At 41.7% G+C, this 16,539-nt stretch overlaps 1 protein-coding gene and 1 long non-coding RNA gene across 2 annotated transcripts in view; one reads left to right on the top strand and one right to left on the bottom strand.

Moving 5' to 3' along the window:
• LOC115480136 overlaps nucleotides 1-4,320 on the top strand; it is a 14,022-nt gene extending 9,702 nt beyond the window's left edge. Inside the window, exon 3 of the long non-coding RNA XR_003943788.1 lies at nucleotides 4,309-4,320. This is a non-coding gene — a long non-coding RNA (uncharacterized LOC115480136). The remainder of the gene's footprint in view (nucleotides 1-4,308) is intronic.
• EBI3 (Epstein-Barr virus induced 3) overlaps nucleotides 1-16,539 on the bottom strand; it is a 17,252-nt gene extending 713 nt beyond the window's left edge. The window contains exons 1-5 of the mRNA XM_030218616.1: nucleotides 16,437-16,539; nucleotides 15,807-15,916; nucleotides 14,235-14,352; nucleotides 6,128-6,300; nucleotides 2,056-2,217 (exon numbers count right to left, since the gene is read on the bottom strand). Coding sequence (XP_030074476.1) covers nucleotides 2,056-2,217; nucleotides 6,128-6,300; nucleotides 14,235-14,352; nucleotides 15,807-15,894 — 541 coding nt within the window. The 5' untranslated portion in view covers nucleotides 15,895-15,916; nucleotides 16,437-16,539. The remainder of the gene's footprint in view (nucleotides 1-2,055; nucleotides 2,218-6,127; nucleotides 6,301-14,234; nucleotides 14,353-15,806; nucleotides 15,917-16,436) is intronic.

Genomic DNA, 16,539 nt, shown 5'->3' with positions numbered 1-16,539 from the left:
GTCTAACTAGGCAGGCATCCGATATTCAGCAGCACTTACCGGTAACTGGTTTGTGCCACTGAATATCTCTGCTAATTGGCCATCCCCTAACTGGATAGGCTCTCACCATGTGGCACTGAGGCGCCCAGTTATAGAATTGCCTCCCATATGTTACAGATTATTAAGACCCAAAATTTCAACAATGGAAAAGAAACCACTATTTACAGGAAATATCCAAAAGACAAAAAATAGTGGAAATAGAGAAAGCATCCCAGAGTGAACAAACTAATAAAACAGATTAATTACTAAATGAGAAGAATATCAGTTTTATACTCGGGGACTTTTTTTTATAAGTTATTAGGCCTCTTAGGAGCCATCACCATTTCAGACCTCTCAACCATAAGCCCAAAGTCTTCAATCATTTATCCTTCTCATATAGTATAAACCCAACCAGACATTCTTCTCATATCAACCAAAACAACTTTCTTTAAAAACAAAAAATGTGACCAAAAAAGTTTTGAACATTAGCACTTAACTGACTAAAAGCTGACTATGCCCCCAAAATAGCCAGTCTAGCTTGAGCACTATCTGTTAAGTGCCACCGAAAATTGCTTGGTTGCCCCAAACAGGTGATTTAAACGGCCAGGAGCTTTCTTGGCCATTTTGAATATGGGCCCCAAATTAATATAATTACTATTAAGGTAATAATAAAAAAGTTAATATTTTCCTATATTTTGGGCCTTGTTTTGATTATGTTTTTAGTCAAGATCTTCTGTTGCACAACACTGCTCACACATTTCGTCTGCAGAAATATTTGCACATAGGCTGAAAATTTACACACAAACCATCAGTCCTTGGACAATTGGTGACCAGCGAGTTGGATCAGGGAAGAGTGCTAGATGTGGTGTACTTAGATTTCAGCAAGCCTTTGACTGGTTCTGCTGTAGATGACTATAAATAAATAAACTGAGCGCACCTCGGTATGGGCCCTAAAGTGACTGACTGGGTAGAAACTGATAAGCAGCAAGGGTAGTGGTAAATGGAGTTCACTCCACTCTGAGAATTGAATTCACTCTGAGGAAAGGCATTACTAATGATGTGCTACAAGGATCAGTCCTTGGGCTGATTCTTTTCTACACTTTTGTAAGTGATATTGCGGAAAGGCTGTCTGGAAAGGTTTTTACCTCTTTGGGAACTATATCCTAATAAATATCAAAATCTTCAATAGTGGTAAACAGCCTGGATGTGTGTGGATTACATGAGGAGGGATCTAATGAAGCTTGAAAAATGGTCTAGAAATTAGCAGCTAATACTAAAAATGCAGGATCCAAGGGAGTGGTGCTGTTTAGGAGGTGAAGTACTTTGTGTACGAAAGAGGAGCAGAACTTGGGCATGATCATATGTGATGATCTTAAGGTGGCTAAACAGGTAGAAAAGCCAGAAGGATACCTGGGTGCACAAGGAGAAGAATGATATTAGGAGAAAGGAGTGATAGTGCCTCTGTATAAGTATCTGGTGAGACCTCATTTAGAGTACTGTGTACAATTCTGGAGATGACACCTTTCAAAAGACATAAAAAGGAGTCAGTCCAGAGGGGCAGTTACTAAAATGGTCTCTAGTCTTCGTCATAAAGCATATGGGGACAGACTTAAAGATCTCAATATATATATTTTGGAATAAAGGCAAGAAAAGGAGATATAATAGAGACATTTAAATACTTCTGTGGCACAGGAGGTGAGTCACCAATTGAAAAGGAAGCTCTGGAATGAAGGGTCATAGAATGGAGGTGAAAGAGGAGTAATGATAGAAATAGTTCTGCATAGAATGATAGTGATGGATGGAACAGCTTGCTAGTGGAGGTGGTAGAGGATGAAACTATCTAAATTCAAGGAAAACATGGGCAAGCACAGAGGTTCTCTAAGGGAGAGAGGAAAGGATTTAGAGCTTAGTAGCTGGTTGGGATGGGCAGACTGTTATGCCATATATCTTTATATTTGTCACTTTCTATGTTGCTGTGTAGAGCTTTTTGAGCGCACTGAGACCTCTGCTTAATTCTTTTTTTGAGATTTGCTTACCTTCTGAAGGTTTTGCTTCCTGCCTTCTTGTACGGAATCAGGTACTTGAGCGGGAAATACCTGTGGAAGAGGCCATGTCTTTGGGGGATCCCATGTAGCATAAGCTGCTTTCTCTCTCCTGGCATGGGGGAGATGCTTAGATTTTCTGGGGGGTCCGGTTTAACTAACATCAGCCAGGAAGAAAAGAAGATTGACAGTTAATTTGTCTGCTCAGGGCACCCCCCCCCCCCCACACACATACACAGCATATAAGGCTCCACCATTGTATGCATCCCTTCACACTCTTCCTCCCCTCCATTGCCTTCTGTTTCCTACAGTTCCCCCGTTTCTGTCTGCCCTCAGTACCCCATCGTCATCTCACTGTGTGATATGTCATTGGAGATCTATAGGCTGATCTTTCCGGGCATTTCTGTGTGGGTTAGGGGGGGCACAATTCTTCACCTGCGTGCCTCCATTTAGGTACCCTGAGGGCAAGTGGTATTGGCACACCTAGGCATCTATTATTAAATTATTTTTTATTAAAGGAGATCAAGAAATCATATGAACAACAACAATGCAAATTTCCTTAACACACTTTACAATCCAGTGCCCATCCCACCCAATCCCCTCCCCACAACTTAGTACAAAACAATTACACAGCACCCTCACAGATCTACCTTTGATGATATTGAGGTCTGGATTCTTATCATTCCATATCATCATACGCAACATTTTGGGTCTGTAACTCTTCCCCCCACTCCCTCCTTAACCCTTACTCCCCATCTGTCACTGAGACCGTTGTGCTGTTGGTCATTCAGTAACAGACTATCCAGCTTATTTTCGAAAGAGAAAAACGCCTATAGTGCGACCTAAATCGGGAGATAGACGTTTGTCTCGCAAAGGCGCCCAAATCGGTATAATTGAAAGCCGATTTTGGGCATTTCCAACTGCACTCCATCATGGAAACGAATAAAGTTGACGGGGCGTGTCGGAGGTGTGGTGGAGGCGGAACTGGGGCGTGGTTATCAGCCAAGGAGAGATGGGCGTCTTTAGCTGATAATCGAAAAAAAAGGTGTTTTTACCACGATTTTGGGTCACTTTTTTTGGACCCTTTTTTTTCATGAACAAGTCCCAAAAAAGTGCTCCAACTGCCCAGATGACCACTGGAGGGAATCGGGGATGACCTCCCCGGACTCCCCCAGTGGTCACTAACCCCCTCCCACCAAAAAAAATCCCACTTTAAAAACTTTTTGCCCAGCCTGTATGCCAGCCTCAAATGCCTTACCCACCTCCATGACAGCAGAATGTGTTTGATCCTCTCACAGCCTTTCCCTGGGTCAGATGTGGCTCTCGGGTGCAGTACAGGGTCACATCAGCATTGCATTGTGGTGGGTGTAGGGTATTGGGCTCCGTGATTTCATTAGCTTGTGTTACAGTCTCACGATGTTGGTAGTTGGTAGGCTCTTCTCCCATGGTGCTTTTCCCCCTGCCTACTGGGTCAGAGTGTGCCCTGTTGTGTTTCCTGTTGTAGTCCATGCGGTAATGGCCATTTTTGTAAGCCAGTTTTAGTTCCCTTTCCTGTGTTAGCCACGTTAGAGAACTTAGTTCTTCCCTTGAATGTGGCTGAAAGAGGGCATTGTACAGCATTCTGCCAGCTCTGACCTACTGCTAATCTCAGTACCAGGGAGACTCGTTGCCAGTGGGGCACAACCTCTGATCTGCAGTTAACTGTGAGTAAAGGCGGTTATTCCAATAAAGGACGTTTTCGGAGAGATTAGTCTTCAGGTTTCAACTGGTATGCCAATGTTATATAGCAGCAACCAGTCCTAGAGGCCTGCAAGTATGCAGGTCCCTGGAGCACTTGTACCCACTAAAAGTGCACTTGTACCGCAGTGCACTTTAGCCAGGTGGCCCCAGGCCCATCCCCCCCCCACCTGTAACACTTGTGCTGGTAAATGGGAGGCCTCCAAAACCCACTGTACCCACATGTAGGTGCCCCCTTCACCCCTAAGAGCTATGGTAGTGTTGTACATTTGTGGGTAGTGGGTTTTGGGGGAGGGGGGTTGGGAGCTCAGCACCCATGGTAAGGGAGCATGTGGGAGCTTTTTCTGAAGTCCACCGCACTGACCTAGGGTGCCCAGTTGGTGTCCTGGCATATCAGGGGGGCCAGTGTACTACCAATCCTGGCCCCTCCCATGACCAAATGGCTCGGATTAGGACGTTTTTGAGCTGGGTGTTTTTAGTTTCCATTATCGCTAAAAAAACAAATGCCCAGCTCAAAAACGTCCATTTTTTCGAAAATTCGGTTCGGTCCGCCCCTTCACGGACCCGTTCTCGGAGATAAACGCCCATGGAGATAGGCGTTTCCGTTCGATTATGCCCCTCTACGTGCCCTTGGGGTTAGAGATTACTACTACTACTACTACTACTTAACATTTCTAAAGCGCTACTAGGGTTACGCAGCGCTGTACAATTTAACATAGAAGGACAGTCCCTGCTCAAAGAGCTTACAATCTAGAAGACAAGTGAACGGTCAGTCCGATAGGGGCAATCAAATTGGGGCAGTCTGGATTTACTGAACGGTAAGAGTTCCTGTTCCTGTTCCTGAAGAGTGTCAGCAGGCCAGGAGCTGAAGAAGCTCATACAGTAGATAGGTGAGGAAAATTGAAGATATCTGTTGCATATCAACAGGAATGTTTTTTTTTTTTTTGTCTTTTAGGGTTGTATTTAGCACCTTGTAATTCCCACATCAGTTCTTGAAATTTATTCCTCCAATATTAAAAGGTTGATAGAGTATGTTGAAACCAATGATTTGAGGACACATTTCTTTTCCACTATATATGCTTTACTCAAAAATAATTTAATTCATCTTCCCTGGATACATCTAGGCATCTAAATAGAGCTGGTATAACTGCGGGTGCCTACATGCTACAGAGATGCATGTAACTTAAGAACACAAGAATAGCCATGCTGGGTCAGACTGATGGTCCGTCTAGTCCAGCATCCTGCTTCCAACAGTGGCCAATCTAGGTCACAAGTACCTGGCAGAAAGCAACATTCCATGTAGAGCTCCAGAGAGTAGCAACATTCCATTCAGAATCTCAAAGAGTAGCACCATTCCATGCTACCAATCCTGGGGCAAGCAATGGCTTCCCCCGTGTCTATCTCAACACCAGACTATGGACTTTTCCTCCAGGAACTTGTCCAAACCTTATTTAAAACCCAGATATGCTAATCACTGTTACCACATCCTCCGGCAGTGAATTCCAGAGCTTAACTATTTGTTGAATGAAAAAAATATTTTGTCCTATTTGTTTTTAAAATATTTCTTTGTAATTTCATTGTGTCCCCTGTACTTTATGAAAGAGTGAAAAATCGAAAGATTTCTATAAGTTACATGTGTAAGTGGGAGCCCTGCCTGTGCCCTGTCTATGCTCTGCCCCTGTGATGTCCCTTTGCAAATCCACACTATGCACAATAGTCGTGTATTTGCAGAATAGTGCATAGACAGCATAGTGGCACATACACATGTAAGTTCACAGATACATGAATATATGCTAGTATTCTAAACATTTATGCACACAGGAATAGATTCTATATATGGTGCCAAAAAAAGCTTAACGTTAGGCGCGGTTTATAGAATAGCACCTAGACCTGGGAATTGCGCCTAACTTTAGGCGCAGCCATTTGCACCAACCAAAACGTGGTGCAAATGTACATGCCTACATTAGCTGCATATCCCCATTATTATATAACAATGTGCGTTAATTTTAGGAATGCCCCCATTACGCCCATGACCCTCCCATTTCTGCGCCCCCTTTTTGGATAGCTCCTAAATTTTAGGCACGTAAATGCCAATTAAATCTAATTAGTGTCAATAATTGCTTGTTAAGCCAATTATTGGTGCTAATTAGCTTGTTCAATTACATTTTTCACACAAATTGGGTGTGAACAATTTTTGGCAACTTTTACAGAATTAAGGGGATCATGGGCATGTAAATATTAACTCCTATTTTATAGAATTGCTCTTTAGGTTCTCTGTCTAGTAGAACCCCAACGTATTCTAGTGAAATCCTGAGGTAGAGTGCCCTTACTGATCTGCTCCACAATGAAGAGATGCAGATACGTCCTTGATCCCAGGGAGTTTATAGCTGTCACATTCAGGATATAGGGAGTGGTGGAAAACATCTGAAAATCCCAGATGGTACAGCTGTGGGGGAGAGACTGGATGCACTCAGTGGCTGCTTCCTCAGGCTCCATCATCAGCCTGAAACGGAAGAAGGAGAGATTAATGGGACCTGAATGGAGAAAGAAGCAGCAGAGCAAGTTCCTAGCTTTCTCTCTTAGGAATAGGCTGCATGAATATACGACATCTTTATTGTTTCAGCTGCCCCCATAATTATTAAAGAATACAATTCTGGATCTGGAAGCTGTAAGAGACAATAAACAAACATACAAGTCAAGAAAAAGTGATATGTTTTCATTGAACTAACAGGAGGGAGGAAGGGATGACTAATCAAAACCCTTTCTGTGGATATAATGTTGTTTTAATTGTGGGAACTGGCTTTATGATTACTGCCCACTTTGCACACAGGTAGAAGGCCACACATTGTTCCATAATTATCCACAGGGTTGAAAAGCTATTTCTGGAAGGAACTACTGTATGTACATCAGTTTGAATAATCAAAACTACCTGTGTACTTTTGCCTAAAAAAAATGTACCCTCACAAACAGCAGACACATCTCCTCTTCAGGCAATAACCAAAGAGAAAGCAATTGTGCTATTCTTTTAGTTACTGAGGCAAACTTTGTGGATAAAATACTACATTGTCACTTAAAGAATAAGACAACAGTTGCTCACTCAGAAAGCACTGGTCCTTCCAAGATTGGGGGTCACTGAAGGACCTTGAAGTGAGCCTGAATTGCTCTTACTTTCCAAGGAGCCGGTCCTTCCCCCAAAGAGTCGGGGTCTGCTGGAGCACGGTGTAAAAAAAGCTCCTCTTCACCCTCCTTCCCAACCTCTGCTCTTTCCCACTCACAGGAGAGGCGGTGCCTCTAACTGGGTCTCCTCTAACTGAAATTATTTTGCTGTAAAGATCAAAAGTCACAGGTTTTCTAATAGTTTGTTGTGGATACCCCTTCCATTTTCTTTGGTCTCTTGGTTAGGGGTAAAGAGATGTGGTAGCCATGTGGGTCCACTTTTAAAGGTAATCAATAGAGATAGAATAAAATAAAACATAGGAAAGAAAATAAGATGATACCTTTTTTATTGGACTAAATACATTTTTTGATTAGCTTTTGAAGAGCCCTTCTTCATCAGATCAGAAATAAACAAATTTTGATAAGTAACAGCATATATAAGTGAAAACTGAGTCCTGAATCCTTTGAAGTGAGATACAGATTGCTTTTATTTGAGGATGTGCTGAAGTTGTAACTTTTAAGGAAATGCAATATACATTTTTATGTGGGCAATTGTAAGAAACAAATGACATATTCTGCATGACGTATGATGTGTTCCTGATACAAGTGACGTAAGCAACTATAGACCAGTAGCATCTATCCCACTGATAACCAAGCTTATGGAAGGCGTAGTGACGAAACAGCTCACTAACCACCTTAATAAACACTCAATACTGCACGAATGTCAATCAGGATTTCGATCGAACTACAGCACAGAAACAGTACTAGTAACTTTAATGAATAAATTTAAACAAACGATTGCAGCTGGTAATAACATACTTCTCCTACAAGTTGACATGCCCAGTGCCTTCGACATGGTCAACCATGGAATATTATTACACATCCTAGACTACTTTGGAGTTGGAGGTAACGTGCTTAACTGGTTTAAAGGATTCTTGACAACAAGATCATACCAAGTAACAACCAAAACGGTGACATCAGCCCCATGGATACCTGAATGCGGAGTCCCCCAAGGATCCCCCCTCTCACCAACACTCTTTAACCTAATGATGATACCCCTAGCCAAGCTATTAGACAATCAGAATCTCAACCCATACATATATGCAGACGATGTCACGATTTACATTCCATTCAAACAGGACCTAAAGGAAATCACCAATGAAATCAACCAAAGTTTCCAAATCCTGAACTCTTGGGCGGATGCATTTCAGCTAAAACTCAATGCAGAAAAAACACAATGCCTTATACTCACCTCACAACACAACACAAATAAATTCACCACTATAACCACCCCAAACCTCTTCCTCCCCGTTTCAAACAATCTAAAATTTCTGGGAGTGACCATTGATTGAAATCTCACACTTGAAAATCACGTAAAGAATACAACTAAGAAAATGTTCCACTCCATGTGGAAACTCAAAAGAATAAAATCTTTCTTCCCAAGAGCCATTTTTCGAAATCTGGTACAATCACTGGTATTAAGTCACTTGGACTATTGCAATGCACTGTATGCTGGCTGTAAAGAACAGACAAGAAACTTCAAACAGCACAGAATACCGCAGCCAGACTCGTATTTGGAAAAACAAAATACGAAAGTGCAAAACCCTTAAGAAAGAAACTACACTGGCTCCCACTTAAAGAGCGTATCACGTTCAAGATCTGCACAACGGTTCATAAAATCATTTACGGAGACGCCCCGACTTACATGCTAGACCTCGTGAACCTACCACCAAGAAATGCTAAAAGATCCTCCTGCACCTTTCTTAACCTACACTTCCCCAGCTGTAAAGGAGTGAAATACAAACTAACACATGCAACCAGCTTTTCCTACAAAAGTATGCAGTTGTGGAATTCACTCCCAAAGCACTTGAAAACGATTAACGAACTGACCAACTTCCGCAAATCCCTGAAAACCTACCTATTTAACTAGGCCTACCAGGAGAACCCATAACTATCTAAAAAACAACACCTATCTACCTTTACTCAGAATGTATCTTTCTATAATTGCTTGACCAAATCTTCTTCTTTTGCTTGACTTCTGTATAACACCAACTGTACTCTCTGCCCTGGTATGGTGATGCCATAAAAGGTCTCTGTAAGCCACATTGAGCCTGGAAATAGGTGGGAAAATGTGGGATACAAGTGTAATAATAATAATAATAATAAATCAAAGTATTTCAGTGACAGTCTGAAAGGATGAGGGAGGGCTGAATGAGGGACAGGGAGATATGCATGGTGATCAGAGGGTGACAAAGCAGTGAAATTTTATGGTTTATAATGGGCTAGAAAACCCAGATCTTTGTTAAGTCCTGTCTGGTGCGTGCCAAAATATTTAATCATTTTCACTTCAAAGGTCTTGTGTTTCTGTATTGTTTTAAAGTTTCCGTTCAGTATTCTCACCATAAAATCATTGGTACAGTGTTCTGGTTTTGTAAATGACCCCACAGTCATTCACAAAGGAAAAAAGTTTTGACATAAAGGAATCCTTCACATGCTCATCTTCCTTTTTTATTTTATTTATTAGAATTTACATTTTACTTCAAGTACAATTCTTGAAATTAGAGAAAGATGATTATAAGTCAGAAAAAAAGAATACTAGGAACTTAAGTATTACAGAATATTTCAAAATATTGATCTATTTACTCATCTATAGTCCACTATTTGGAGGCATTACACAATACTTAAGGAAAACGTGTACATAGAGTAGCAAAATAACTTCTATGATTAAAGAAATACAGCGACTGAGAAGAGGACCCAGGAATATTAATACTTATTACGGAGTGGAAGTTGTTATAGGCCTAGGTTGTGACATGGATGACTCAGCCAGCTTAGCTTCCAAGAAAGAATTTAACTGTTTAGGTTCAAAAAATTCATATTTGATAGAATTTAACTTTTAAGACACATTTACAAGGAAAATTCAACCAGTATAGAGCGCCCAATTGCAAAGCTTTCGGGCACATTTTAAGAAATTCTTGTCTTTTCTTTTGTGTAGTCTTAGAGACATCTGGATACATTCTTATTTTACAATCCAAGAAATCTTGTTCTCTATGTAAAAAATATTGTTTAAGTATCCAGTCTCTATCAGGTTGTAAGATCAAAGATACTTTAAGTGTTGCAGTTGTCAATCCCACATTATCTTACATAAGTACATAAGTAATGCCATACTGAGAAAAGACCAAGGGTCCATCGAGCCCAGCATCCTGTCCACGACAGCGGCCAATCCAGGCCAAGGGCACCTGGCAAGCTTCCCAAATGTACAAACATTCTATACATGTTATTCCTGGAATTGTGGATTTTTCCCAAGTCCATTTAGTAGCGGTTTATGAACTTGTCCTTTAGGAAACCATCTAACCCCTTTTTAAACTCTGCCAAGCTAACCGCCTTCACCACGTTCTCCGGCAACGAATTCCAGAGTTTAATTACGCGTTGGGTGAAGAAACATTTTCTCCGATTTGTTTTAAATTTACTACACAGTAGTTTCATCGCATGCCCCCTAGTCCTAGTATTTTTGGAAAGCATGAATAGACGCTTCACATCCACCTGTTCCACTCCACTCATTATTTTATATATCTCTATCATGTCTCCCCTCAGCCGTCTCTTCTCCAAGCTGAATAGCCCTAGCCTCCTTAATCTTTCTTCATAGGGAAGTCATCCCATCCCCGCTATCATTTTAGTCGCCCTTCGCTGCACCTTTTCCAATTCTACTATATCTTTCTTGAGATGCAGCGACCAGAATTGAACACAATACTCAAGGTGCGGTCGCACCATGGAGCGATACAACGGCATTATAACATCCTCACACCTGTTTTCCATACCTTTCCTAATAATACCCAACATTCTATTTGCTTTCCTAGTCGCAACAGCACACTGAGCAGAAGGTTTCAGCGTATTATTGACGACGACACCCAGATCCCTTTCTTGGTCCGTAACTCCTAACGTGGAACCTTGCATGACGTAGCTATAATTCGGGTTCTTTTTTCCCACATGCATCACCTTGCACTTGCTCACATTAAACTTCATCTGCCATCTTCGTCAACTATTTGTGTTAAGCTCATATCTAAAGTTGGTACAGGTTCATCAACTCTTTCTCCATGTTGTATTTCTTTCTTTACAAATGGCATAATGTAATACATTTTAGATATAGGAGGATGTGATTGTTCCGGGATTTTCAGAACATCCGTTAGATATTTTTTAAAGGTTAAAAGAGGTGAGATTGAAACTTGCTTTGGGAAATTTATTAACCTAAGGGTATTTGAACGTTGATAATTTTCTAGAATTTCAATTTTGTTTTGAAGGAAAAGATTTTCTTTAATAAGATTCACTTGAATTTGTTGACAATTCTGAATTGTCTTAGTATTTGTTTCAACTTCTTTACCCATGGTTTTTAATTTGTTTTCCAGTATTGGTATTTTTTTAGAGTCAGAGTGAATTTGTTGATTTAAAGATTTTAATTTTGGGGGAAAAAGAGGCTTTCAAGCCCACTAAAGCTTCCCATATGTTGTCTAAAGTTATTATTTCAGGTTTGTTTGGCAGGAAAGACTTACTTGGTAAGTCCAGTTCTGAATTGGAAGCCTCCGTTGGTTGTGTCTCCAATAATTCCAGATTTTCCCCAAGGACTCTTTCTCCTCCTCCTTCACCCGCCATATCCATCACGGGGAAAGTCAACATTTCTTGTCTCAAGTTGGCACCTGCTCCTGGAAGCCCCGTCGATTCTTTTGCTTCTGGGGTTTCCTGGGCTGTCCTTGAGGTCAACGCCGGCATAGGAGGTGGACCTCTCGTTTCGGGGCTGAATGATGTTTCTTCTTCCAGCCGGAAAGATGGCAAACCTCTCCCCAAACTTTCCGGCAACGAAGAAGTACCCGCTAGAGATCCTGGTACAAGGAAGCGGTCGAGCGTCCCTGCTACAGGCAGGACAGGAGTTGCGGGGTTGGCACATTGTCTGCCTCTTCTTTTTGGCATTTTTTAATAAGGAAACAACTCTATGTGGAACAAATGAACAGGTAAGATCAGAGCAGCTTCCTTCGCTTCTTACTCGGTTGCCATCTTGCCTCCACATGCTTATCTTCCAATGTAGTATATGTCATCCAGTGTAAAAAAAATGTAACGAAGGGTGCTGTATTAGAGAAACAAGCCAGATGCTGAAGAAGAGATTTAATTTACATAGACATCATATGAAAAATGCCAGTACCAACCAGGATATTACCTCTGTGGGACAGCATTTTACAAAACCAGAACACTGTACCAATGATTTTATGGTGAGAATATTGAAAGGAAACTTTAAAACAATACAGGAACGCAAGACCTTTGAAGTGAAAATGATTAAATATTTTGACACCCACCAGACAGGACTTAACAAAGATCTGGGTTTTCTAGCCCATTATAAACCATAAAATTGTACTGCGTTGTCACCCTCTGATCACCATGCATATCTCCCTGTCCCTCATCCTCTCAGCCCTCCCTGCTTCTCACCTCACCCACCTCTCCCTCATCCTTTCAGACTGTCACTGAAATAGTTTGATGTTTCACATACAGTGGGGGAAATAAGTATTTGATCCCTTGCTGATTTTGTAAGTTTGCCCACTGACAAAGACATGAGCAGCCCATAATTGAAGGGTAGGTTATTGGTAACAGTGAGAGATAGCACATCACAAATTAAATCCGGAAAATCACATTGTGGAAAGTATATGAATTTATTTGCATTCTGCAGAGGGAAATAAGTATTTGATCCCCCACCAACCAGTAAGAGATCTGGCCCCTACAGACCAGGTAGATGCTCCAAATCAACTCGTTACCTGCATGACAGACAGCTGTCGGCAATGGTCACCTGTATGAAAGACACCTGTCCACAGACTCAGTGAATCAGTCAGACTCTAACCTCTACAAAATGGCCAAGAGCAAGGAGCTGTCTAAGGATGTCAGGGACAAGATCATACACCTGCACAAGGCTGGAATGGGCTACAAAACCATCAGTAAGACGCTGGGCGAGAAGGAGACAACTGTTGGTGCCATAGTAAGAAAATGGAAGAAGTACAAAATGACTGTCAATCGACAAAGATCTGGGGCTCCACGCAAAATCTCACCTCGTGGGGTATCCTTGATCATGAGGAAGGTTAGAAATCAGCCTACAACTACAAGGGGGGAACTTGTCAATGATCTCAAGGCAGCTGGGACCACTGTCACCACGAAAACCATTGGTAACACATTACGACATAACGGATTGCAATCCTGCAGTGCCCGCAAGGTCCCCCTGCTCCGGAAGGCACATGTGACGGCCCGTCTGAAGTTTGCCAGTGAACACCTGGATGATGCCGAGAGTGATTGGGAGAAGGTGCTGTGGTCAGATGAGACAAAAATTGAGCTCTTTGGCATGAACTCAACTCGCCGTGTTTGGAGGAAGAGAAATGCTGCCTATGACCCAAAGAACACCGTCCCCACTGTCAAGCATGGAGGTGGAAATGTTATGTTTTGGGGGTGTTTCTCTGCTAAGGGCACAGGACTACTTCACCGCATCAATGGGAGAATGGATGGGGCCATGTACCGTACAATTCTGAGTGACAACCTCCTTCCCTCCGCCAGGGCCTTAAAAATGGGTCGTGGCTGGGTCTTCCAGCACGACAATGACCCAAAACATACAGCCAAGGCAACAAAGGAGTGGCTCAGGAAGAAGCACATTAGGGTCATGGAGTGGCCTAGCCAGTCACCAGACCTTAATCCCATTGAAAACTTATGGAGGGAGCTGAAGCTGCGAGTTGCCAAGCGACAGCCCAGAACTCTTAATGATTTAGAGATGATCTGCAAAGAGGAGTGGACCAAAATTCCTCCTGACATGTGTGCAAACCTCATCATCAACTACAGAAGACGTCTGACCGCTGTGCTTGCCAACAAGGGTTTTGCCACCAAGTATTAGGTCTTGTTTGCCAGAGGGATTAAATACTTATTTCCCTCTGCAGAATGCAAATAAATTCATATACTTTCCACAATGTGATTTTCCGGATTTAATTTGTGATGTGCTATCTCTCACTGTTACCAATAACCTACCCTTCAATTATGGGCTGCTCATGTCTTTGTCAGTGGGCAAACTTACAAAATCAGCAAGGGATCAAATACTTATTTCCCCCACTGTATATCAAAATTTGCTTATTTCTGATCTGACGAAGAAGGGCTACCTTCAAAAGCTAATCAAAAAATGTATTAAGTTAGTCCAATAAAAAAGGTATCATCTTATTTTCTTTTCTATGTTTTCTTTTATTCTATTTCTATTGGTTAGGGGTGAAACTTTACCGGTAAGTAGTAACAAAAGATGTGTTAAGTTGAGGAGCCGGCTCCAGCTTCCATTTACAGTTCACAGACTCTGGGTAACTCACAGCCCAGCACTCAATTCCTTTTTTCATAGTGGTGTCTGAAAGAGACAAGAGAAAATGTAAATAGGATGGAAATGCACAAGACCTTTGAAAGAGAGAACAGTGGTCCTCTGACTCCTAAGAGACAAGCAGGAAAATATTAAGATAGAGCCCGACTGAATCCAGGATCTTCGGTTTCTGCCAAAACCAAATCAGCCACTGAAATTGGCCACTCAGTTTCAGTAGAAACTGAAATTGCCCCCTCAACAGCCCCCACTCCCTCCTCCCACCTGACCAAAAAATCCCCCCTCCCAAGCCCACTCCCCCGCCAGCAGCCTCACTCACTCTCCACCCCCTCCACCCAAGATCACTGTCCGCAATCCCCCATCCTGGCCGGGAAGGGTCTATGGGTGGACAGGCAGGATATGGGGGGGGGGGGGGGGAGTTGTGGTTTCAGCCAAAAATGCACTGGCATTTTGAACCAAAACCTGAACTCAGATTTCAGGCCAGTTCGGTGGTGAATTTGAAATCAAAACCGAAATTCGGTTGACCTCTACATAAAAACAGACAGAAGCTTTAATTTTTCTGCTCTATTAAGAATTTACTTACAATTTATTATATGGACTTTATTCAGCCAGTGACTTCCAACTCTCTGAGTTTCCTTTTCTTGCCCTTCCCCCATTTTTTTCTTAATTAATGGGGTTAATTTATAATCATTTTCTAATATGTACATTTTCTTAACTATTGCATTTGAATATGTGATTGGCTGGGCGGTATATCAAATTTTTAAATAAACATATGTTTTAAAATTTCTACTGATGGAATGTATTTTCTGTTTTCAAGTTTTATACTTGCGGTAACATTATGAATTCAAGTAAAAAAAAAAATACAGACAGCCACAGGCAAGCTGTCAAATTGTACCACATTGCACCAAAAAGTGACCGAGAACAATGGAAACGTATTGCAGAATCATCCTAGAACCGAGGAGAGTTATTGCTTTATAATTATGCCCTGCTCTGGAATACAGATTAGTTTTTGTAACGCAGAAGACATATAGCCCTGGTACAGAATAGTAGAACAAACTAATTCTATGATCTAGAACACGGGGATTATTAAAGTGTTTTGGCTGAGCCAAGTTATTACAGAAATCAATTGACTAATGTCAAAAGAAGGAAGGCATGGTTCTAGTACGTATATTGTATGACCTAGAACAAAGGAAAAAGTATTTATGGAATATACTTGGTTCTGATCTAGAAAAAACAAAACCAGGTCTACAATTGCTGTACACCGTGTTGAGTGGATTCATTCAAAAAGGTGGTAAATAAATCCTAATAAATAAATAATTGACAGACTTTTCAGGGGTGGAGGTCGAACACTATGGACCTGGACAGTTGTGATCACCAGCTACTGGACGCTTGAAAAGTTAAGGAAAATGTACAAGTTACACAGTCTTTAGAGAGGACTGGGTGAATTCACAGGATCCCTGAAATACATCAAGCAAAAACCAGCGTACCTTCCTTTGTATCCATTCTTCTTGCAGTCCAGCTACTGCAGGGGATGTTGGAAGTGGCAAGAACAGAGATTAAAATCAGCACATACATCGCCTTCCTCAGCCCAGATCACCTGTCAAAATAATCATTAGTTCCTTTGGGCAGTCCAGAGAGGTTTTGTATAGTACACTCAGCTAATCAATAACTTTCCATCCCCATCCAGGTCACCTCTTCACCCGCTGTTTATGGCTTTGGTCCAGTTATTTTCACACCTCTGGTATCTTAGTGAAATTTCACATCTACACATACCACTAACATCCAATAGTCTGACTGAATTATATGTTCTTCAGCCTCCAGGCCTAAATTCCACACCCATCATTCCTGGATCACATAATGATAACTACAATAACTATTGTATGTTTAGAACCAGAGTCATAACATACCAGCTTATGATTGTTGAAAAGGAGTTATCACCGCTACAGAAAAGAGAAGGCTTGCTTAGGAATTACTTTTATTTCCTTAAAATGTATTCGTCATGCTTAGCCTTTAACCCTGCTTCTTTCCATCCAGATTCTGGGACCAGCCTTTGATCCAGGGATCTGATCAGGTTTTCAAAGCCATTCACAACACTTTTTGTTGCAAGAGAGGATTACCTGGTCTCACAAAAATCACAGGCACTTTCAGAAGGGTTTTGACTCCCAGCTCCCCCGATGCTGTGCGTAGTTGTAGTGGCTCTTGCTGTCTGAGCAGGGACTG

Source organism: Microcaecilia unicolor, chromosome 11 (genome assembly GCF_901765095.1).
Source record: "Microcaecilia unicolor chromosome 11, aMicUni1.1, whole genome shotgun sequence".
Classification (NCBI taxonomy): Eukaryota; Metazoa; Chordata; class Amphibia; order Gymnophiona; family Siphonopidae; genus Microcaecilia; species Microcaecilia unicolor.
Note: the sequence above shows the minus strand (reverse complement) of the source record. Positions and strands in the feature narration are given on the sequence as shown.